Genomic DNA, 25,814 nt, shown 5'->3' with positions numbered 1-25,814 from the left:
GTGGAACAAAATAGGCATCAACAATGAAGGATATGAGTGATTTTCAGAGTGCGGTGTACAGACTTACTGGAGTGGTTCACTGATGAAGAAAATGCTGTCACTGGATTGATTTGAAGAAATTGCGATTTTCTTTGAAGTGAAGAAGTTGGATATATTTTTGATAGAGCTGTATAATATTATAACAGACCTAGATATAGCAGACAAAAATACCTGTATTCGATAAGTGATGGCACAAGAGTTAAGGTCAGATGTAAGGTTTTGAGACAGCAGGAGATGAGCAAGTGTTTCTGCTAACTGTGTTGGCTGGACATATGCAGAACATGTTTCCTATTATGATGGTGCAAGTATAGAAGATCAATGATTGATAAAAACAATTAGATCAGTTCTGAGGGAAATAAACGTGCAGAGTTTGGGTGACGTATGGGGAATGAGAATATTGGATTCTGCTACAGAGAGCCAGCTTGGATTTGATGGGCCTCTTCCTGTGCTGTAATGCATTTTATTTGGACTTGCTTAACTTTCTCTGGTCACCGATTAAGTTGTCATTTCGGTAAATCTGCTCAGTGTTCCTACTCAGACCAATACAGGCTGTCTCTCCACAGCAGGAGATAATGTTTACTGCTTTATACTAAGTTATTTTGGGGGGGGGGGGGGGGGGGGGGGGGGGTGGCGGGCTAACGGTGTGTGTAACAGTCTGCCAGCATTTATCTGAAATGGCAAAACACCAGTGCAGCCACATTAGGGACCGACTCTGGAAATATGGGAAATGCCAGAAGGGAATTCTTTACCATCCCACCTGGAAACTGGCCAAACCAGTCAGACTCGGGAGAAGCTGTTCACTTGCTCTGTGTGTGTGTGTGGATGGGTGGGGGTGGAGGGGGGGGGGGGGGGGGGGTGTCGGGAGAAGGTATTCACTCAGGCATCCATCCTGCTGAGACACCAATCAATTTACTGATAGCCACAGTTGAAGAATTCTTTTCTCTTTTTCACGCCAAGTAATGAAAATTGGCTTTGGCAGCTCATAAAGTTGTGCACATAGAGATCTTAGCTTTGGAAATGTTCACAACATTGTTGAACATGCACAGATTCACACTGGGTACAGATTTTTATTTTCCTTTACTAATTCACAGGATGAGGGTGTCGCTGGCCAGGCAGCATTTACGGCCCATCCCTAATTGCCCAGAGAGCAGGTAAGAGTCAACCACATTGTTGTGGGTCTGAGGTCACAATGTAGGCCAGACCAGGTAAGCATGGCAGCTTCGTTCCTGAAAGGGCATGAGTGAACCAGATGGGTTTTTCTGACAATCGATTAATGGTTATCATTAGACTCTAAATTCACAAGTTTTTTTAAATTGAATTCAAATCCCCCATCTGCTGCAGCAGGCTTTGAACCCAGGTCTCCAGAACAGTATCTGGAGTTTTAGATTAATTGTCTCGCGACAATACCACTCGGCCAATACTTCCCCACATCGCTGTCCATCTGCACAGAGTGAACAGCGATTTTCTGGTTCATCAGGACTGGATAATCACACATACGTTTGCTCAATGATTGCAGGAGTTGGATATTGATTGGAAATTGACATCCATCGCCAAACCATGTATCCTGGGTTTGTTTCTGGTGATGATTGGAAGCACCATCAGTCTTGTTACCTTTTGGGGATGAAAACAGTTTCAATTAGCTTTCTGTTAAATGATGGCAATCAATTCTATCTCACAACTCTCAGGCAGATTAGTTTCTTTTGAAGGGCTCTCCATCTCCCCAACCTCCTCCAAACTCACCCCCAACAGTACAATGATCTCATAGAGTCTCTTTGTGACTATGAATGAGACAATCTGATCTGCTGCTTCTTTCCCTAATCCTGTGTCAAGTTGGATCTTAAACTCCCCTTACTGCAATTGTGATCCTGCATCATTGTACAGTGTTGCTCGTATTTCATGTCTTGGCCTATCAGTGTTCATGATACTGCATGTAGTATATGGGCCAACAGTGTAAGAGTTTAGCTCTTTCCTTCCACCAATAGCAGTAGAATTGTGCTACAACAAAACTTATAGAATCACGGCCCAGCATATCCCCCAACTTACCTCTTACCATCAAACTAGAGTATCAATCCTCATTCAACTGAGAGAATTCAGGAGGGCATGTCAGTTACAGCAGCATGAATACCCAAAAATGAGGTGTTAACCTGATGAAGTTCTCAAAGAGGACTACTTGTGTGCCTAACAGCATAAGTAGCAAGTGATAGACAGAGTGAAGCAATCCGGGAAACAACAGAACAGATCTAAGATCTGCAGTCCAACCAAATCCAGTTGTGAATGAAGTCAGAGCACAGCTGGAGTTCTGAGGACAGTTCTCTTCAAGATATTAACCAAGAAGAATGTCAGACTGGATTAATTATCATAAAACTCAAGTCCGTTTGATATTCACATATTTACAATCAGTGTTCAATTCACCAAATGTAGCTGAATGTAAAGATAATCTTCAAGTGATTGTAACAGTGGAGACATCTGAATACTTGTTCAGCAAATTAAAGCCTGTTGTGTTTAGATAGTAATAATTTTAAAGAGATGTTTAAAAAGTAGGGTGACTTGAGTATAATGGAAGAAGTTGATTGGTGGGTAGCTGATAATGTTGTTTTAATCTGAAGTTAATTTAGGATTAGTTAACAAATAAACACATGGTAGGGAATCCCAGCCTCATGGAGTGCACATCCAGTTCCATGTGGGAAATCCAAGACACTTCTTGTGTGAGTGACAACCACAAGAACATGGAGGTGACACGGGAAATGTCAGGAACACTCGTTTGACTGCAGTTAAAGTACTGCATACACTTCTGATCTCCACATTCCAGGGTTGATGTGATCACACCAGAGAGGGTACAGAGGAGATTGATCAGAATATTTCTACAATTGGAAAATTTCTGCTCTGAGGAAAGGTTGGATAGGCTGGGGATGATTTCCAAGGAGGATGAGGTGAGATTTATTTGAAGTGATAAAATGCTGAAGAATCCAGATCAAGTGGAAGGAGCTATTCATTAACAGAGAGGTCAGAAACTGGAGGATTTAGATTTAAACTAATTCCCAGAAAGAAGGAGGGGAGAATTCATTTCACTCGGAGATGGTGGAGAGCAGGAACTCATTGATTGGATGGAAAAGGCAGTAACCAGCATCACATTAGAATAAAAGGACATGGATGTAACTGAGATGCTGGAACATGCAAGGTTGTGGACTAAAGTCTTCAGAATGGGATCATTGTGATTTATTTAACATTTCCCCAGAATATTAAACTCAAGTCCAATTTGAGAATTTATGGACATCATCCGACCTGAATTCCAAATGACAGAATTAATTTATCAGAAAGTACAGCACAGATCGCGGCCACTTGGCCTATCCTGCATGTGTTGGCTGTAATAGAATAATCCAAGCTTTACAGCGTTCTGTACTCACCAATGAGAGCAACAATTTCAGACTGCGTACTCTGCCATCTATGTTGTTATAACCTGTTTATTCAATGTATTTCTTTGACAGCTGCTCGCCTTGTTTCCTGGTTTCTTTCCCAGCCCTAACTCCATTCCCCGTGGCCTTGAGGGGCTACCATTTCTGCTGTCTAATCTCTCCTGCCTTCTCCCGTGTGACAGACTGCCTTTTTGTCCTTGTCTCACTCCCACCTTGCTCACAACTTGTTACATTTCTGATGGTTCCCAGACCTCTGTGACTTCACTGCGTCCCCCGGGTCAGTGGCACGAGTTTTGAATTCTCTTCCTCATGAGATAATCGGAAATCTTTCTGGCTGCAGTTTCCTTCAGATTTTATTTTGAAAAAAAAAGAGGATTTGCGTCAGAGTCAAGTACTTGTGAGCCTTCATCCACAATCCTGAGCACTTAGACATAATATGTGACCCTCCCACAGATGTGCAGGTTTGATGGATTGGCTGTGCTAACATGGCCTGTAGTGTGTAGGTTCGGCGGGTTGGGTTAGCCATGCTAAACGTGGGGTTATGGAGGTAGGGTGGGACAGCAGGTCATTGCAGACTCGATGGACCGAATATTCTCTTTGTGCGCCTAAGGGACTCTGTAATTCTAACTAGTTGTGATTGATGTCACATTTTCCTAAGTCCAGGTTCATTCAACTCAGGTACACATGCTGCCTTTTGTGTTTCTGTGGGTGCTCACTCAATCCTTTCCTTCTGATTTACATCAATTTCACACTGTATGTGAGGGTGGGAATGAATGTGTAAATTTAAATACTCCAACCGAAACCCCTCACAAGTCAGGAACTGTTTCTGCTACTAGCATCACTCACAACAGGAAAATAAAGGTTCAGTCACAAATCTGACAGAAACACAGTAGTTATAATCACGAGGAAAGACTTAACAGCTTAAAACTCTTTTCTTAGGAAAAGAGGAGGCTGAGAGACAACCTGGTACAAGTAGGAAGCTTTGTGCCTGTGTTTTCAGAGGTTTGAGGTTGAAATCATTGCCCCAGGTCATCGAAGGTGCTTTCTAAATGTGCATCTTTCTTTCTGCCTATCTGTCTGAGTCAACAATCAGATGGATATGTCATTGTCTGAGTGTTTTCCCAAATCCCCGATTGAATTTGCCTCCCCCCACAATCTCAGGTGCCAGCTGCCTCTAGTCTCCCCACATGGGTATGTTGAAGAGCATGACAGGAGAATGGATTGAAACCGAGAGTTCAATGCCAGAATGAAATAGGAAGAAGGAAATAGGCGGGATTTTTGGATCCCAGGGGATACAGACTCCAGGATTAGTCCTTGTGGGCATTCCCGCAGTAACACGAGACAGCATTCCATGATGAGAGTTTAATCCGGGTGGCAGTAGAGGGAATCACTGAGCATGAGCAGGTTTAGTTCAAACACAGGAGGTTTGTTCAGTCAGTAACAGTGTGTTAGACATGGAGGTGAAGTTTCAGTGAGGGGAAATGTACCACAAGCTGCAGATAGATAACTTTCATTGGAACAGGAGGAAGCCATTCAGCCCTTCAACCCTGCTTTGCCATTCAAGAGATCATAGCAGATTTGGCACCATCTTTGGGTCCAGTGACCGGTCAGGTGACCAGCTGCAGCTGACCTTTCTGCCTTTTCTGCAACACTCTCTGGAACAGGTTCTGGTGCGAGGGGAATGAGATTGTCAATAACAACTGAGAGAAACAGGAGGACGTGCTCAATCAGAATAAAACCCATTTTGGTCTTTCACTTTTAATTCAACTATAAAAATTATTCATTATCATTTCAGAAATAAGATAATAGGCCAGAAATCAACTCTTCATGTCATTGGGGCTGGGAGACTGTGTTAATTCTGACCTGGTCCAGCCTACATGTGAATCCAGAACCTGAATAATGGGGTTGACTCTGAACCATCTATTGGGCAGTTAGAATGGATGACAAATGCTGCCCCGGCAAGTGATGCCATGAACAAACAAAACAAATCCAATCGCTGTGGTTACTTGTGAACTCGCCGGTGTTATTGGAAATGGACGAATGGGAAGGTTTATGGGGTAAAGGGAGAAGAATGCATTCAGTGAGGTGATCCTTTGGAGAGCTGATAAGCCAATCAGCCTCCTTTCGTACAGTAACAATTCAGTAAATATTTCATTCTGAGCCATCTAAGGAAATATCAGGGCAGGGTTTATAAAGAGGTCAGATTAAATGAGGGTCTCGGTGAACACAAATGAGACACAGGTGGGGTGGAAGATGTTGTGTATTGGATCCCCATTCAGACACATGGGACTTGTGGGCTGTCACTGGGATTTACTGAGACATCCGCCCAGACAACCTGATTTCTGATGTAAGGAACATAGATTCAGCCAATTGGGGGTTAGGGAGGTTAATAAGGGGCAGCAGGTTTTAAGCAGAGGTGGCTCAGTGGCTCGCACTGCTGCCTCACAGCATCAGAGACCTTAGGCGACTGTGGGGAGCTTATACATTCTCCCCATGTTTGCATGGTTTCGTGCAGTTCTCCAGTTTCCTCACACAGTCCAAAGATGTGCAGGCTCGGTGGATTGCCCATGCTAAATTGCTGACAGTGTCCATGCACGTGCCGGTCAGACAATTAGCCATGGGAAATGCAATGTTTCAGGGAATTAGTGGGTCTGAACGGGATGCACATCATAGAGTTGGTGTGGACTCTATGGATGAATACCCTGTTTCTGCACTATAGGGACTCTATTCTATTCTCATGAGGAAGAATGTACTTATCTCGATGTGTTGTGAATCTGTGGAATTCCCTATTCAAAATGCGGTGGATGCCAGGACAATGAGCAAATGTAATGAAGAGATACAGATGTTGAATTTGCAATGGGTTGAAGAGTGAGAAAGAGCTGGCAGGAAAATCCAGCTGAGACCGATGTGAGCTCAATGATCACCGTATTAAATGGTGGGGCTGGTTCTCCTGTGCCCAGTCCGTCTCTTCTTACGGTAATAACTGGAAAGCGGAATCCAAAACTCACCACCTTCACCAAAGGAGATTTTCTGAAAATGACATAGTCAGGTGGATTAGCGTTCCAAACTTAGATAGTGAGGAAGTGTGTAGGAGATAATGATTTTGCAATTTTAAACTGAGGGGAGACAGTGATTTATGGTTTTAGATTGCGTCGTACATTCGCAGCGTCCAGTGTACGCTGTTGTGAATATCTATCCTGTACTTTATTACAAAGCCAAGGTCATGACAATGAAAACCAAAACACCCAGGTAACATCGTCTCACCTCGTAATCTGATAAAAGACTTGTGATAAGTCTGGTTGAACTTAGAACACAGATGGAAAGCTGGAAGATTAGATCCACTCCCAAGATCCTGTGCTTTTTAAACAAAAGGAGACTACAATAGGATGAGGCAGAAGTTGGCTAATGTAGACTGGAAACAAAGACTTTACGGTGGGAAAGTTGACAGACTGCGGGAATATCAAAGCAATTTTTTGAAGTGCTCAGCAAAAGTATATATCAGTGAAAAGGAAGAACTGTAGGAAAAGGAATAATCTGCCATGGGTGGCTCAGGAAATAAGAGAGTCTATCAATCTGAAATAGAATGCATACAAATTGCCAAAGACCAAGGAGATTTAAAAAACTTTAAAGATCAACAGAAAGCGAGATGGGATTGGGGGAGAAAAGTGATGAGTAGCTATCCCCAGGGCCAGAATAGCAGTTTACCCTGCTAGAGGGGAACTTATTGTGTGGCGTCTAATTGTTGAAGCACTGAACTGTTACCATAGAGATAATCCTGATCAAGTTAAAAATCACAACACACTCCGCAAGCTTGTACTTCCAAATAATCCTGTTGCACTACAACCTGGTGATGTGTGGTTTTTAAACTTTGTCCACCCCACCACCGGCTCCTCCACATCAGAATCCTGATAGAAAGCCCCACTGAAACTGAAGTGCCTGTCAGATACTTGAGGGAGCCACGGGGGCGTGGGGGAGGGGTGTGTGGTTTAACCACAAAGTGCTGAACTGAACTAGACTTTCTAACTGACCGTTGCCATGGAGATAATACTGAGAGACAGTCTCTATTCAAAGTCCCAAACCACAAAGGTATAAGAATGGGAGCGGCACATCGGACAGACGGGAAGTTACCTGATGCTACCTGGAGGTGTTTTGCATGTACACTATCCAGGTAACTGCCATGTCTCATCAATAAAGACTTAAAGAAGACCTCTCAGAGTTCTGTGCCCAGTTATTCCTATCCAGCAGGGTTCAGGAATATGAGTACACAGCAGTCAGTCTTCACAGTGGAGGATACGAAGATCATGCCAGTAATTGATAAGGAGACTGAGGAAGGTGAGGACCTAGATAACCATTATCATGAAAGAGTTAGAGGTGGGCAAGGTATGGAGCTAAAGGGAGACAAGTCTCATTGTCCTGATGGAATACATCCCAGGATACCAACAGAGTTAGTGGGAGAAATAGCAAATGCACTTAGAGTTATAAACTCCTACAGCAGAGACAGGACCTTTGGCCCAAACTGGCCCATACTGACCAGAATGTCCATCCATGCTAACCCCATTTCCCTGCACTTGGCCCATCTGCTTCTGAGCCTTTCCTATCCATGTATTTTTCCAAATGTCTTTTACCTGTTGAGTGTTCCTGCCTGAACCACTTCCAATGGCAGCTCATTTCATATACATACTACCCTGTGTGTAAAACAGTTGCCCCCCCCCCTCCCCCCAGCTTCCCTTTTATTCTTTCTCCTCTAACCTTAAACTGATCCAATCATGCCGTCCAATCCTTGAGTTCCTGGGAAAAAAGACTGAGTGCATTCACCTTATCCAGGCCTCTCATGGTGTTATACACTTCTAGAAAAGAACCCCCTCTGTTTCCTCTGCTCTAAACATAAAATCCTCACTTGTCCAACCTCTCCCTATAACTCAGACCCCTGAGCCCTGTCAACATCCTTGTAAATTGTTCTGCACTTTTTACAGTTTAATAACTGAAACCTACATTACATTCATCATATTTCCAGTATTTGCCCACAGCGCTGGAACCGACGTGACAAGTCAATGGATTAGAATCCATGATCGAGAATGAACTCCTTTACAACAATCACGTTTTCATAGTATTTCCCATGGTGCAGGTATCCTTGTGTCTTTCTGCTTGCATTATTAATTAAAGACTTGTCCTTCTAGAAAGCAAAGTTGTGGCTTAATTGTTCCTGGGAAATGTGCCATGATTTTCCAGACTTTCAAAAGCAAATGGAATCTCTCTCCCCAGTCACCATGCTGACATGGATTTGGCTGTGTCTCAGTACTTTTGCAGTCACACTGAGATTTGGAATATTCGCCCACGGACAGAAAGCACACCTTTCCTGCCAGATGAAAAGGCCAATGATATTCAGAGTGGCACGGATCAAGTAACGATCAGATCTGAACATGAAGTTCAATTTGAATTTCTCATCCGCAAATCCACCCTTTCAGTACCTTACAACAGAGCACACAAGTTACCACTGTTAATACAGGATGGAAATTCATAAGACAATTGTAGTATTAAACTGTAGCTTCCTTGTTCCTCCAAAGCTTTAAGCCTCAGTCTCACAATTTATCTCTTCTGTGAACTGAAATCCAAACCCACCCCCCCCCCCCCCCCCCCCACTCCTTCCCTCCACACCCAGTTCTCTCACACATTGTCTTCGAATTCAGTTTCCTGGCTCCTGATGAGAACTATCCTGCATACACTGCTTCCTGCAAATCTGGCCAAGACCCATCTTACTAAAATGTGCCAAATTAGAATTCTAATTACAACCCCATCCTTGTCCCTTTCCATAACATCTCTGAATCTTCACAAAAGAGTTCTGATCATTTTCTGCAAAACGCTGCACCACTGATAGTCTGATCACATGTCAGGGTAGTAAGAAAGGGGCCATTTCCCTGGGTCCTGCGCCCAGAGGGATGAAGCTGCTAATGATAGATTAATTCCTCACACCCACAGCCTCCTTCCCAGACACTGACCTCGACTGCACATACTCCCACAGTTGCCAGCACTGCGACCGTGCACTGGTCTCCCTCCTACAGCACGTGCTCCCGATCATACAGGAGTCCGGGTGATTGACAGCAGCTGCTGCCCAATATATCAGAATCCCTACAGTATGGAAACAGGCCCTTCGGCCAAACAAGTCCATACTGACCCTGCAAACAGTAACTTGCACAGACCCATGCCCACTAACTAATGTAACTAATACTATGGGCAATTTCGAATGGCCAATTCTCCTGCCCTGCACATCTTTGGATTGTGGGAGGAAACCCACTCAGACACGGGGAGCACACGCAAACTCCACACAGACAGACGGTCGTGGCCGGAATCTAAGCCGGGTACCTGATGCTGTGAGGCAGCAGTGCTAACCACTGAGCCGTCTCTATCGAGTGGAGGGGGCGTGGCTGGAGGACTGGGTCAATGGGATTGTGAACAGTGAATGAATGTGGAGGACCCTGGAGGATGGACAGGTCAGTGAGGGACAGGATCAGTGCAGCAGCAGGAGGGGATACTGGACAAACTGAGCAATGGGAGAGTCTGACAGGAGAGAAACTACAGGAAGGTTCTGTTTAGAGGCTCAGGCAGGGACAGCTGGGAGACAGCATGGCCTGGTGGCTTGGGCAGGTTTACTAATCAGCCTCTTCAAAGATGCTTTTACACAACTCTGAGCCTGATCCTCCTAGTCCAGAGGTAAGGACACTTATACTATTTACTGGTGGGCAAGGGCTACAGGGACTGCCTTTCAAAAGGAACTCACCTGTGTTGGTGACATTAACAGGACTCAATACACACTCACTGACAAAATGCTGGTGTACTTGAACTTCATCCAGAATATTAACACCTATAACTGGGCAACGCAGACCCCAATGTACAGAGTTAAATCCTGGATAGTAATAACAGCTTTGTGCATGGGAAATCATGTCTCATGAATTTGACTCAGTTTTTTTGAAGAAGTAACAAAAAGGATTGCTGAGGTCAGAGCATGGACATGATCTCCATGACTTCAGTAACGTGTTTGACAAGGTTCCTCATGGGAGACTGGTCAGCAAGGTTAGATCGCATGGAGTACAGAACTGGCCCGAAAGTAAAAGGCAGAGGGTGCTTTTCAGGCTGAAGGCCTGTGACCAGTGGAGTGTCACAAGAATCGGTGCTGGATCCACTACTTTTCGCCATTTATATCCATGATTTGGATGTGAACATAAGAGGTATTGTTAGTAAGTTTGCAGATGACACCAAAATGGCAGGTGTAGCAGACAGTGAAAAAGATTACCTCAGAGGACAAGGGGATCTGGATCAGAAGGGTGAATGGGCTGAGGAGTTCAGTTCAGAAAAATGCAAGCTGCTGCATTTTGGAAAAGCAAACTTTAGCAGGACTTATACAGTTTATAGTAAGTTCCAGGGGAGTGCTGCTAAACAAAGAGTCCTTGGAGTGTAGGTTCACAGTTCCTTGACAGTAGAGTAGCAAGTAGATAGGATAGTGAAGGCGGCAGTTGGTCTGCTTGCCTTTATTGGTCAGAGCATTGAGTGTAGCGGTTGGACGGTCATATTGTGGCTGTACAGGACATTGATTCGGCAACTTTTGTAATATTCCATGCAATTCTGGTCTCCTTCCTATCAGATGGATGTTCTCAAACTTGAAAGGGGTCAGAAAAGAATTACAAGGATGTTGCCAGGGTTGGATAGGCTGTTTTCGCTGGAGAGTCAGAGGCTGAACGGTGACCTGAAAGATATTTTTAAAATCAGGCCGGGCATGGATAGGGTAAATAGACAAGATATTTTCCCTGCAGAGGGGGGAGTACAGAACTAGGGGGCTGAGAGGGGAGGGTAGGCAGAGAGGGGAGGGCAGAGGGTAGGAGAGGGTGGATGGATCGAGAGGGTTGCGACAGAAATGGGTGGGGACAGAGAGGGGGGATAGAGAGGGGAGGCACATAAATGGATGGGGACAGAAAGCGGGATTAGAGAGGAGGGGAACAGACGGGGGATTAGAGGGGGCGACCGACTGACGGTTGGGGGGGCGACCGACAAAGAGGGGGAATAGACTGAGGGGGGGCAACCGATGGAGCGGGGAAAGAGACGGGTGTGCGACCGACAGGGGGGCGACTGACAGAGGGGGAACAGACCGAGGGGGCAAAAGATGGGGGGACAGACCGACAGGGGAGGGACGACCGACGAGTTGGGGGAGCCGACAAAAACTGACCGACAGAGGGTGGGAACCAGACAGAGTGGGGGGAGACAGGGGGAACAGAGAGGGGGAAGATGGAGAGTTATTTTATAGATCTACAACTCAACCCTGTTCGTGTTTTCTCCTCCTCACCTTAATTTCCTCTGAAGTGCTCAGAACAACGGCACAGTTCCTGGAAAGTGGAGTTTCAGGGAGATCAGGTGCTGAATGTAGCATTTGGGACACTGACCTTTAATGGAATGTGCTGTTCAATAAACGGACTCTGGTTTGATTCCACTGTCTGTGTGGTATTTGCACATTCTCCCCGTGTGTCTGGGTGGGCTTCCTCTGGGTGCTCTTAATTTCCTCCCACAATTCCAAAGACATGCAGTTTAGATGGATTAGCTTTGCGTAATGGTAGGTTACAGAGTAAGGGTGAAATTCTGTTCCGATGGTTGGTATGGTCTCATGGGCTGAAAGGCCTGCTTCCACACTGTGGGGATTCTGTCACTGAGTATAGGGGTTAGGAGGTCACGTTGTGGTTGAGTAGAGCATTGGTGAGGCCAGTTTTAAAATACTGCATTCAATTGTGGTCTCCATGATTTCAGAAAGATGTTATCAGAATAGGACTCAACCTCTTAATGGCAAGTTCTTGGGAAGTGTTGACAAACAAACAGACCATGCAGTGTAGGTTGATTGTTCCTTGAAAGTGTGGTTGAAGGTAGACAGGTCGGTGAAGGGGTGTGCTGTATGCTAGCTGTTATTGGGCAGTGCATTGAGGATAGGAGTTGGGAGATCTTGTTTCGGTTGTACAGTTTATTGGCTCGGCCACTTTTGGAATCCCCAGACTGCTTTCAATTCCAGTCTCGCTGTTACAGGAAAGATGTTGGGAAACTTGCAAGAGTTCAGAAAAGTTTTACCTTGTGGTGCCAGTATTGGAACATTTGAACCATAGGAAGAGGCTGAATAGGCTGAGGCTATTTCCCTGCAGCACTGGACATTTTAAGTGGCTTTATCGAACTTTATAAAATTATGAGGAGCAATGATAGGGTGACCAGTCATGGTTTCTTTTTTTCCAAGGATAGGGGAGACCAAACAAATGCTCCTATTATCAAGCAACAATTTAAACTTCTCACCCTTGATGTAATTCCTGGCTGTGAACATCCCTGTCTCCCTGCACCACACAACCTGTGAGACCCGACAACTCATTTTCTTTCAGACTCCCAACGATGAGTTTATTCATTGCTTCAACTGTCTGGCTGGTTCTACTGTTGCCAAGGCAACACAGTCTGGAATTCCCACCCTAACCCCCTCAGACCTGCTTTCCTCCTTTAAGGTATTCCTGAAAACCTGCTTATTTGGCAATTCTTTTGATCACCTGACCTAATATCCCCATCTGTGGCCTTATGTCAGAAGTTCTCAATAGTATTTCTGTGGATTTATAAACATGATAAAAAACAAACAAACTGTTGATGATTTGCACATACATTGTCAACTCTTCAATGTTACTGAGTGAATAATCTATAACAGCTCTTTCCCAACCACATTGTGGGAGCACCTTCACCACACGAATTGCAGCTGTACAACGAAGTCAAACATCACCTTCTCCACAGGCAATGGGGCTTTGGCACTGATCAATGGTATCTGTGGAGGGAGAAACACACAGTTGATATTTCAGGGAGTGCAAAATGCATTATAGGGAGGGAAAATGGTGCAGAATTTGGATTTTGAAATTTGTGTTTTACAATGTGCACTAAGTTCTATAAAACCTCTCATCCCATACCATGAAAATTTCCGCCTCTTCCTGGTCAATATGTCTTTCCTTTCCCCTGCCCTTCACCTTCACACATTGCCAATGCCTTGGTCACAACAACACTGTGCTGTCAGTGAAGTTTATCATGTGGTTGAGTATTGTCCCGCCCCTCATTCACTCCGATTGGTTGAAGGACCAACTAGCACCTCTAGCCCCCGTTCCCGCACTCTTATTGGTCCTGCGCTGACATCAATAATCCGAGGCCCATTGTGGGCTGGAGCATGCTCAGTGCTTCCTGCTTTTGCTGCTATTCATTCGGTCTGAGAGAGAGGGCTCATCCCTGTTTCTCCTGATGTCAGACAATAACAACAACTACCTGCATTGTATGGAGCCTTTCACATTGACAAATCTCCTAAAATGCTTCACGAATGATGAAAACGTTGATTAAAGAGAACGATTTTTAGAAAGATCTTTAAGGCAGACAGAGGGGGTTCGGGAGGATATTCCAAAGGTTTGTGTCCTCGGCAGCTCCAATCGTGGAGTGATATAGGTGGGCAACAGTTTACAATGGAGACAGTTAGTGGCTAACCATAGGTTAACAACCTCATGTCGTAGCCCCCTACCCCACACACCAGTCCTTGTTCTCACAGCCTGCCATTACACACTACCTATGGTTAGCCATTAACAGTCTCCATTAACAGCTAGTCAACCTCCCCCGGCCAGATCGTTATCCTTTATCTAACTGTTCCTCTCACTCTATCCCCACCTATCCTTTACTCCTTTTATCCTTCCCCCACACTATCTTCTGCACATATACTGACTTTTTTTCTCAGTAACATCTGTTCTGTGGAAGGGACACCGGATCTTAAACTTTAACTCTGATTTCTCGTCACAGATGCTGCCAGACCTGCTGAGCTTTTCCAGAACCTCCTGGTTGTTGTTTCTGATTTACAGCATCCGCAGTTCTTTCGGTTTTAATTTTCCGGGAGTTTGTAATTCAGGTCCAACAGCATCTGTCCCAGTCTCTGCTGTCTCTCCCAACCCCAAACAGTGACACTGCACCTGCACAGCTCATGGACAGGTGTTGTCTTGCTGGCCACACCCCTCATTCAATCTCATTGGCTGCAGGACCACACAGACTCTCCTCCCATTGGTCTGGAGCTGCCGTCAATCAGCCGGACACCATTGTGATGAGAGTGGGGGGCTAATCCCTCTCTCTGCCCTGGGATGAGCTTCATCATTCACAGTGAATGGGGCAGTATCACAGAGCACAGGGGCTGGGGTCTATTCAGCCCATTGGGGCTGTACTCTCTCCCTCTGGAGATGCTGCAAGTCTGTCCCAAGTCCCCTCCCATGTGCCCACAAACCCCAAATCTTTCCTTAAAAAGTAAAATTCCAAGTCTGTTTCAGAATACCTGCTGAATCTGTGTTATTCAGACTGTTCCAGATACTCAGAACTTTCTGAGTAAAATAGTGTTCACATTTTCACCTTGTATTATTTGCCAGTTACTTGAATGTAGTTACTAAAGATTGTGAAAGTGTTAACAATTCCTCTCTCTCTCTCTGCAAATTCAAGACCTTGGAACCAAATCTGCACCAGATCGAAATCACTGCTTCACCTTCTCAGCTCCAAGGATAATTATCTGTGCTTCAGTTAGCTCTCCACACAATAGAGGAATACATCTTAATTTATTAAGATCAAAGAAACAGACCTTCGGTCCAATTCGTCCGTGCCAACAAGGAATCCTAAACTAATGGATTCCCATTTACCATCTATTGGCCTGTATCCATCGAAACCCTTCCTATTCATGTACCCAATTGGAAGCCTTTTAAATGTTGTGATTTTTATCAGCCTCCACTATTTCATCTGATAGCCCCTCCCCTACACAACCACACTCAGCTTGAAAACGTTGCCACTTAGATCCCTTTTAAATCTTTGCCCTCTCAACTTCAACCCATGTGCTCTAGTTTTGGACCCACCTAACCTGAGGAAATAGGACTCCGGCTGCTCACCTATCCACGCCCCTCGTGATTTTATAAATCTTCATGAAGTCACCTCTTAGTCTTTGACTCTCCAGAGAAAATAGCCCCAGTCTATTCAGCCTCTCCCTGTAGCCCAAATCCTCCAATCCTGGCAACGTTTTTGTAAATCTCGTCCAAACCTTTTCAAGTTTCACAATATCCTTCCCAGAACAGGAAATTCAAACTGAAAACAGAATTCCTGAAGTGGCTTAATCAATGTCCTGTCCAGCCACAATATGACGTCCCAGCTTCTGTATTCAATGCATTGACCAATAACGGAAAGCGTTAATAGAGTCCCATTTGCCAGCGGTTCACCCTTATTCATCTAAAACCTTCCTCTTCATGTACCCAATCAAATGCCTTTTAAATGCTGCAATTGTACTATCTTCCACCCCTTCCTCTGACAATTCGTTCCATACTTGCAATGCCATCAACATGAATAAGATGCCCCTTAGATCCCTTTTAAATCTTTTCCCTCTCACTTTAAGCCTGTACCATCTAGTTCTGGACCCACCGAACTTTGGAAAAAGTCCCTGACTGCTGACCTTATCCATGCCCTTCATGATTTTATAAGACCACCTCTCAGCCTCCAACTCTCCAGGGAAAATAGTCCCAGCCTATTCAGCCTTTTCCAATAGCTCAAACCGTCCAACCCTGGCAAAATGCTTGCAAATGTTTTCTGAACCCTTTCAAGTTTCTCAACATTATTCCAAGAACAGGGAGATTGGAACTGAAAAAAGAATTCCAGAAGGGCCTTAATCAGTGCCCTGTCCAGCCACAATATGACGTCACAACAGCTGCATTCAATGCATTGAACAATAACGGGGAGCGTACCAAATGCTACATTCACTCCGCTGCCGAACTGTGACTCGACTTTCAAGGAACTATGAACCTGCACTCCAAGGTCTCTTTTTTCAGCAATGTTCCCCAGGACTTTACCATTAAGTGTATAAGTCCTGCCCTGATTTGCCTTTCCAAAATACAACAGCTCACATTTATCTAAGTTGAACTCCGTCTGCCATTCCTTGCTCCAATGGCCCATCTGATCAAGGTCCTGTTTTATTATGAACTAACCTTCTTCACTGTCCACTACACCTCCAATTTTGGTGTCTTCTGTAAATCTACTGACTATACCTCATATATTCACATTCAAGTCATTTATTTAAGGGCCCAATATCCATCCTTGCAGCACATTGCTGCTCACAGGCCACCAGTCTGCAAAGCAACCCTCCATCATCCTCTGTCTCCTACCTTCAAGGCAGTTTTGTCATGGCTTGCTCTCCCTGCATTCCATGTTATCTAACCCTGCTAACCAGTTTGCTTTGTGGAACCTTGTTGAATGTCCATATAAACAACATTCACCGCCTGGCATAATCAATTTTCTTTGTCACTTCAAAACACTCACTCAAGTTAGTGAGACACAATTGTGCATGTACAATGCCACATTGACTCTTCCTGATCATTCCTTACCTTTCCAAATAGATGGATATCCTGTCCCTCAGAATCCCTTCCAACAACTTGCCTTCCACTGACTTCAGGCTCACTGTTCTCTTGTTCCCTAGCCTCTCCTTACCACCTTTTTAACATAATGGCACCTCACCTGTCGCTATCAACGATACAAATACCTCAGGAGAGGCCCAACAATCACTTCCCTAGATTTCCAGAAAGTTCCAGGATACACCTGATCAGGTTCCAGGGCTTTATCCACCTTGATGCGATTTAAGACATCTAGTACCACCTCCTCTGTAACATAGACACTTTTCAAGTTATCACTGTTTATTTCTCCAAACTCTCGAGCTTCCATATACTTCTCAAGTCAAAATGAAGTGAATTATTTGCATATCTTTTGCACCCATTGTAGTTCCATAGACAGCCTTGTTGACCTTTAAGGGGTCCTATTCTCTGGGCCAGTTAATCTTTTGTCTGCGGTATTTTTGTTTACTCTCTTTGGATTCTATTCCAGGACATCCCAGAAAGGTCTACTTCACGGACCGTAATTTTCCTCTGACTTGATCAACAATGCCCTCCAACACATACCCTCCACTTCCCGCACCTCTGCCTTTACCCATCCCGTCCAGCCATATTAAAGAATATAACCCTGCGGTCTTCACCTTCCACCCCATTAACCTCCAGATACAGCGCATCAACCTCTGTTATTTCTGCTACCTAAAGTCAGACCCCATCACCAGAGACATATTTCCCTCCCCAACCCTATCTGTGTTCTGCAGAGACCATTCCCGCTGCATCTCCCATGTTCGGTCCACACCCTCCCACCAACCCACGCTCCACACCCTTGACCCACCCTTGCCACCATGGGAAATGTAAAGCGTGCGGCCACACCTCCCTCTGACATCTGTCCAAGACCACAAAAGGATCTTTTCACATCAGGCAGAGATTTGCCTGCACATCCCAAAACCTCATATACTGCATCTGGACACGATGGGAAACTTAACGTGGTTCATCCAACTAACCTACACATCTTTGGACTGTGCGAGGAAACTGGAACACCAGAAGGAAATCCTCACAGACACTGGGGAGAACGTGCCAACTTGAACACAGACAGTCGCCTGAGGCTGGAATCAAACCCAGGTCCCTGGTGCTGAGGAAGCAGCGCTAACCACTGAGCCTCAATACTGTAGGATCTTTGGTGCTGATGTGCTGCCCCACTGACACCTCTGTTACTCACCCTGCCGAATTTGCTAACTGGCAGTGATGACGGAGTGAAATTATCGCTAGACAGTTAATCCAGAGACCCAGATAACGTTCTGGGGACCTGGGTTTGAATCCCATCACGGCAGATTTTGGAACGTGAATTCAATAAATATCTGGAAAAAATAATCTAGTGACGACAAGGAATCCATTGTCAATTGTTGGGAAAACCAATGTGGTTCGCTCACGACCTTTAGGGAAGGAAAATGCCATCCTTACCTGGCCTGGTCTGCATGGGACTCCAGACCTATAGCAATGTGGTTGACTCATAACTGCCCTCTGGGTAAACGCAGCAATTAATGCTGGCCGAGCCAGTGACAGCCTCATCCTGTGAATGAATAAAGAAAACAGGTCAGGTTTTGTTCCTTCTCTAGTCGGTACATCCTACAAACTGAATCTGAAATGTTCTCGTACACACTGAACAAATGCCTTTCCATCCAAGCCCTCAACACTACAGCACTCCGAGGCCATGTTGGTAAAGTTAAAACCCCTTATGATTGCATCCATATTATTCTCACAGATAACTGAGGTCTCCTGGTAAAATTGTGTCTCAATTCCCCGCCGACTATTGAGAGAGAGTCTATAATACAATCCCATTAAGATGGTCATCCCTTTCTTATTTCTCAGTACCAACCAATAAATTGCCTGGATGTACTCCCAGGAACATCCTCCCGAAGCCCAGCCATAATGTTATCACTAATCAAAAACATCTCTCTGTTGGCACCTTTCTATCCTTGCTATAGCATCTATACCCTGGAACATTAAGCTGCTAGTCCGATCCATCCCTGAGTAATTGCTATAATATCCCAGTGCCATGTTCAAAACCATACCCTGAGCCCACCTGCCTGACCTGTCAGGTATCTTGCACTGAAATAAATGCAGTGCAACTGGTCCGTCGCACCTCATTCTGTGGCTTGCTCTTGCCTGCCTTGACAGTCTGATTGGTGAACAGCACCAGCCTCAGGCCCACCTCTTTTTTCACTATCTCTTTGGGATTACCCCGACTCCCTCACAGGTTTAATGCCTCCCGAGTGGCACTAGCAAATCTCCCTACTCGTCAGGACCCCATACTTTTCCCTTCCTACGCCATTGGTACCAATATACAATGTCCTCCCACTGGTTATTTTCCCTTTTGAGAATATTCTTCTCCCTCTGTGAGACATTCTTGACACTGGCACCAGGGCAGCACCACCCCATTCTGATGTCTCACTGTCAGCTGCAGAAATGGCAGACTGTGCCCCGACTAGAGAGTCCCCTATCACCATCGATCGTGTCGAACTGGATATTCCTCACATTATGTTAGAAGCCAGTCTCAGTACCAGTAACTTGGCTGTCAGTGCTACATTCCCCTGAGAGTCTATTACCAACTACATTTTCCAAAACAGTATACTTGTCTGAGATGGGGATAGCCACAGGAGACTCCTGCAGTACTGACCTCCCCCTCCGAGCTTTCCTGGAGGTAACCCATCTACCTGACTGTATCTGCAGTATCCTGCATTCCTGAGACTGCCCCTACCACACCCCCCGTCTCCTGTCAATTCCTCACTGCCTTTAATCACTCCTCCACCAATTCATGCGTTCCAATAGGATTTGCAATCACATTTGCTGCAGACAGAATGATCAGGATGATTGGAACTCTCCCTAATCTCCCACATCCGACAGGAACAGCACGCCACTCTACAACAGGCCATCTCTCCGCCTTAACAATCTGCAGACCAAGACAAAGGCAGAGTCTTCCTGCTCGATAATAATTTAATGCTGACGTTTCATATCTTAAACATTTAATCAAGAGACCGTAAGACATTAAAAAGAAATCCTCACCTTACTCACTATTGTAGATTGAATAAAATAAAACCGACTAAGATTGATATTTGAAGAGACTGAAACTCACTGAGCTGATCCCCGGCTCGGAGTACTTCCAAGGATGAGGTCTCTCTGAGGGCAGCTGTGAAATGTCTTTGTTTCTCTTCTATGCCCACTCCATTTCCAGAGAGGTTTTTAACTTCACAGCAAGTCAGCTCAGAGAGGTCACTGCTTGGTTTTATTCACTGGGGGTTGCCTTTGCTGCCCAGACCAGTATTTATTGGCCACCTTTACTTGCCTTGGAGAAAGTGGTGGTTAACCGCCTCCCTGAAATGCTGCAGTCCATGTACACCACAGTGATGTTTGGAAAACAGTTACCCTCTGGCCCCACAACCCTCCCTGTCTCTGTCATCCCCCTCCGTCTTCAGAAATTACATGTCCGTGGCTTAAGATTTTTATTTGGATTCATTTTTGTTTAATAAACCCCCCCCACCCAAAAAAAAAGTGAAATATTTGGCCCCAAACAAATTTCTGTTGATTGACCTTTCGGAGAGGCTGACACATGGACGTTGCAGTGTTTTATCTCACATTGTACACCTAGAATGATGGAACCTTCTTTTAAACATTGCTAAAAGGGAAGCAATGGCTTAATGGTATTCCTGCCAGATGAGTGACATGTGCAATGTTCCGAGGATTAGGGATAGAATCCAAACATGGCTGATGGTGGCATCGGAATTGAATACAATCTAGAATGAAAAGGCGAATGATGACCATGAAACTATTGTCAATTGTTAAAAACCCATCTGGTTCACTAATATCCTGTAGGGCAGGAAACGGTCATCCTCACCTGATCTGGCCAACATGTGACTCCAGACCCACAGCAATGTGGTTATCTCTCAACTGCCCTCAGGAAAAATACTTTAAAAACTGTTAACAAATATTCCGCAGGTATCACTTAAAAACTGGCTGTTCACATTGGGACCATGTGAATATCTGAACGGCCTGAACTAAAACTGAGTTTCAGACTCACCTTCTCCCGTCTCACATCAGTCTGTTTACACCCAACTCCAGAACACTCTCATTGAGCCAAGCAGCCCTCACAGTTGCAGCCCTGTCATCTTCATTGTCTGCTCATACCTACATTGCCCTCAGCCTCCTGTACTGTTCCAATGCATCTCAATGGGAGCTCAGGAACAGCAGCTCATCTTTCAATTCAGCCCTTTGTCACCCCAGAGTCAACATGGACGTCAGCAGTTTCTGAATGAAGAGACAATTGTCAGAAGCTGGAACATTCCACCTGAAAAGGTACTGGAATTTGAGTCCAAAAGGATTTTTAATGGGAAGTTTGCAGGTAATTGAAGTTTACAGGTTATCATCATGAAGTGGGTGATTGGGTCTAAATCTGAGAGTACTTACAAAGAGACGAGGTGTAATTTGGATAAATCTGTGCTCCCTCTCAGGCCAATATCTCCTTCCTCAGCTGCAGGGCCCAGAACAGAGCACACACCCAAAGGGTGATCCAACCACGAATTTGTACATCTTTCTCCTTAACAAAAATATTGGAGATATCTTCCCACAAACAGAACAGACAAACCTTTCTCCTTCCACAGTTAAATGCCAATGATATTCAGATCTGGATGAATCCATTTTCTGTAAAAACTGCTTTTGAGATCCCAGCCTCAATTATTCTGATTTAATATCCTATGAAATGAATTCACAAAACAAAACTCACAGTCAGTACAGGAAGAATATAAAGACATACTTTTTTCTTGGTATGTGCTTGATGTGTAAGTGCCTCTCTTCAAATCGCACACCGCCACCCACCCCACCCCCCCCCCCCCCCCCCCACCCCAATCCTCGGAAGGGGACATGCACATGCGCCTCACTGTACCTTACCCCCAATTCAACTAACCTGCTGATCTTTGTACTGCAGGAGATTGGGGTTAAAGAGGAAATCATCGGCAGGGAGAGAACCCAAAGACAGACCGGAACATTTGGAAAGATAAAGGAGTGGATTACGATCTAGCTGGGAGGGTGCATAACAGTTAATGGAGGGGACAGGAACCTGTGTCTGGCAGCATCTCCGTGGAGGTGGTGGAAATGGAGACTGATGATCTACGTTCTGCTGCAAAAACAGACCCCGAGCTTCCAGCTGCCTGCCACTTTAACACACAAGCCTGTTCCCTGGCCAACATCTCTGTCTCATGCTTACTGCAGTGTTCCAGTGAGGCCAGAACATACAAAATGGCCCCGTATTTCAAGGACTGCGATTTCCACTCCCATGTGGTGAATACCATCCACTATATCTCCGCCACTTCCCGCACCTCTGTCTTTGAAACCCACACCTCCAACTGCAACAAGGATAGAACATCCCCCGCCCAAGTCCTTACCTTCCACCCAGATACAACACATCATCCTCTGGCATTTCCACCAGCTACAATCAGACCGGACCACCAGATCCTTAAGGGTTTGACAGAATAAATACTGATGTATCTGAGTGTAAATACTGAGGGGGGAGTTTGAAACCAGATTCTGAGTCAGTCACAGAATCAAGGGTTCTGTTTCGGATTCGTCAAGTTTAAGGCAACACTGACACAGGTAAGGGGTATCAGTAGCAATGGAGCTGGGGTGAGGAGGAGATAATCAATGTTTAAGAGATTGGAATTCCTGGTGTTTGGGATGTGTAGATGTCTGATCAGAAGGTCAGCTTCTCGTCAGATATAACTGCAATACTGTGAAGAGTGTAGTTCTGCTGCATAGTTCCCAGAGAGAGAGAGAGAGGCACAGCAGTAAGGGAAAGGAATTTGTCAGGCAACGGGTTTAACCACTACAATGTTTCATTGGAGGAAACTGCACCTAATCGAGTAGTGGGAGCGTGGTAAGCAGTTTGATAACTGAGTAGCAGTGGAGTAATGGAGAGGGATGATGCGGAGGGAGACCTGGGCATTGTCAGTGTACATGTGAAACCCAACATGGTGCTTTTACACAATGTCACCTCCTGGCAGTATGTAGGTGAGATACAGGAGGGGCCAAGGATAGATCCACGGGGGACACCAAATGCAAGGAATTCAGAAAGGAAAGGGGAGCAGGATTTTCCAAAAAAAATGAGGTCAAATGTCTGTTTTTCACAGAATGGGAGAGAAGCACGTAACCAGAAAAGACAGAACAAGGAACAATGTCTGTGAATCGGTGAGGGGGACTGATGAAGAGGAGGAGAAAAGAGAGTTGTAAAGTCTATGGTTTAGTAAGATTAGGGTAAAGGGTCAAGATGAGCTCTGATAAGGCTTGACATGAGATGAGATTGGAGAAAGATGTAGGTTTGGACAAAAACCGGGAACACCACTTGAGGCAGTTTGACTCAGTGGGCTAGTGGGAGGGAGGAGGGAGGGAGGGAGGGAGGGAGGGAGGGAGGGAGGGAGGGAGGGAGGAGGGAGGAGGGAGGAGGGTGGAGGGTGGAGGGAGGAAGGAGGGAGGCGGGAGGGAGGAAAGCAGCAGATCGGATTATCTCAGTCTTAGTGACAGAGAAACTCCATGTGCTCCAAACTCTTGTTGTTGGAGCGAAGGATGGAGGAGACAGGATGATGAACAGTGTTTCACAAAGAAACAAAACCCGGGTAAGTGATATTTAAAGAGAGTGAACAAACGTAACGTGTTTAAATTTTATCCAAAATATTAAAACAAACGACTGAAGTCCTGGTTCGAATCCCATCTTGGCAGATGTGGAATCTGAATTCAAGAAAAAATACCTGGAATTAGGAATCTCCTGATCTCCATGGAATCATTGTCAATGGCGGAAAAAAAACCTGCCCACCTGATAGTGGCCCAGCCAGCTACTCACTATATTAATCACTGCAAAGTCTCAACAAAGGAATGAAACTGGATGGACCACTCGGCAGCTAAGAAGACACCATTTAATACAACCACAGAATCAGCCCTGTCGATGGTGCAACGTCCTCCAGACTAACATCTGGATTTTGGTGCCAAAATGTGCAGAGCTGTCTCACAGACCAAGGAACAGCCTGACATACACATGAAATCAACCCTTACAGACAATGACCAGACACCACCATCACCATCCCAAGATATTGAGATTGTGGTGATGGAAAAGCGCAACAGGTCAGGCAGCATCCGAGGAGAAGGAGAATCGATGTTTCGAGCCTAAGCCGTTCATCAGCCTGACCTGCTGTACTTTTCCAGCACCAGAATCTTGAGTCTGATCTCCAGCATCTGCAGTCTTCACTTTCTCCTGAAATCTCTGGATATGGCCTGCCCCACCAGCAGGACAGACCAGGCAGAGGTCGTGGCACAGACAGGGAGGATTTGCCCTTGGAGTACTCAGCATTGACTCCGGACACCAGGAAATCTCATGGCTCCTGCTGATTACCACATCCCCTCCTCCCTTGGCTGACGGATCAGTTCTCCTTCATGTTGAACAACATTTGGAGGAAGCACTGAGGAAGTACAATGGTGTCAAACGTACTCTGGGTGCAGGAATTCAATGTCCACAATCGAGACTAGCTCTGCAACAGAATTACTGACTGAGCTGGCCAGGTCCTAAAGGATACCGCTGCTCAACTGAGTCTGCAGCGGGTGGTGAGGGAACCAAGAGGGAAAAACATACTTGATCTCATTGTTATGAATTGACCAACTGCAGATGCATCTGTCCATGACAGTATCAGTACGAGCGACCATCACACATTCCTTTTGGAGACAAAGTCTTGCCTTAAAGTTGAGAAAAATCTCCATTGTGTTGAGTGACACTATCACCGTTCTAAATGGGACAGACTTTGGAGAGATGTAGGATCTCAAACTGGGTATCTGAGGCACTGTGGGACATCAACAGCAGCAGAACTGTACTCCAGCACAATCTGTAATCTCATGGGTTTGTAAATCCTGCTCTCACCCATCACAATGGACAGGAAAGGAGGGCATGCCATGAGCAGCACCAGGCAGACCTAAAAATGAAGTGCCAACCTGGTGAAGCGACCAAACAGGACCATCTGCATATCAAACAGCATCAGCAGCAAGCAGAGCTAAACGATCCTACATCCAATGGAACAGATCGGAGCTCTGCAGTTCTCCCACATCCAGTTGTGAACGGTGATGGACAATTAAACAACTCACTGGAGGAAGCATCACAGATATCCCCACCCTTACTGATGGAGGTGCCTCACACATCCATGCACCAGATAAGATGACAGCATTTGAAGCAATCGTCAGCCAGAAGTGCAAAGTGGGATGATCCATCTCAGCCTTCTCCAGTGGTTTCTAACATCACAGATGTGAGTTTTAAGCCAGTTCGGTTCAGTTTGAATAACATCAAGAAGTGGTTAAGTAGTGCAAAGGCTACGGGCCCTGCCAATATTCTGGCAATAATACTGATGGCTTGTGCTCCAGAACTTGCCACCCACCAAGCCACGTACCGCTCCAGCACTGGCATCTACCGACAATGTGGAACATTGCCCAGGGATGTTCAACACAAAAACACAGGGCAATCCAACCCAGGCAATTTCCCTGTTAGTCCACACTCGATCAGCAGTAATGTGATGGAAAATGTCATCTACAGGGCTACCAAGCAGCAGCTGCTCAGCAATAGCCAGCTGAGCGACACTCACTTTAGGCTCCACCAGGGCCACTCAGCTCCCGATGGTGTTACCTCCCTGATTCACAATCTGGCAACCAGCTGAATCCTAGAGGTGAGCTGAGAGCGACAGCCCAGTCCCACTCCAAGATCACTATTTCTAGCTGATTCTACCCTTGTATCAGCTCATATACTCTCATCCACCTTGTGTTATCTCCAGACTTCATTATCCAAACACACTCCTGGCCAGCTGTCCACATTCAACCTCCCTGTAATCTCAAGAAACACTATATCTCTGCTGCCCAAGTACTCCCT

At 45.4% G+C, this 25,814-nt stretch overlaps 1 protein-coding gene across 5 annotated transcripts in view; it reads right to left on the bottom strand.

Moving 5' to 3' along the window:
- Positions 1-981: 981 nt before the first annotated feature.
- LOC148141487 (uncharacterized) overlaps positions 982-25,814 on the bottom strand; it is a 34,845-nt gene continuing 10,012 nt past the window's right edge. The window contains exons 2-6 of one of the 5 annotated variants that reach the window (XR_015752538.1): positions 21,513-21,619; positions 18,335-18,443; positions 13,119-13,275; positions 6,377-6,482; positions 983-1,650 (exon numbers count right to left, since the gene is read on the bottom strand). Coding sequence is in view for 2 of the 5 variants with exons in the window: in XM_087978132.1 (XP_087834258.1) it covers positions 1,543-1,650; positions 13,234-13,275; positions 18,335-18,443; positions 21,513-21,565 (312 nt within the window). In the remaining 3 variants the exon portion in view is untranslated. Of the gene's footprint in view, positions 1,651-6,376; positions 6,483-13,118; positions 13,276-18,334; positions 18,444-21,512; positions 21,620-25,814 lie in introns of all 5 variants that reach the window. The other 4 variants (XM_087978132.1, XM_087978131.1, XR_015752537.1 and 1 more) reach the window with 4 other exon arrangements.

This window comes from Chiloscyllium plagiosum, unplaced genomic scaffold (genome assembly GCF_037043375.1).
Source record: "Chiloscyllium plagiosum isolate Xiang-an unplaced genomic scaffold, Cpla_swu_hap1 HiC_scaffold_33, whole genome shotgun sequence".
NCBI lineage: Eukaryota > Metazoa > Chordata > Chondrichthyes > Orectolobiformes > Hemiscylliidae > Chiloscyllium > Chiloscyllium plagiosum.
The sequence above is the reverse complement of the archived record's forward strand: the minus strand, read 5'-3'. Positions and strand labels throughout refer to the sequence as shown.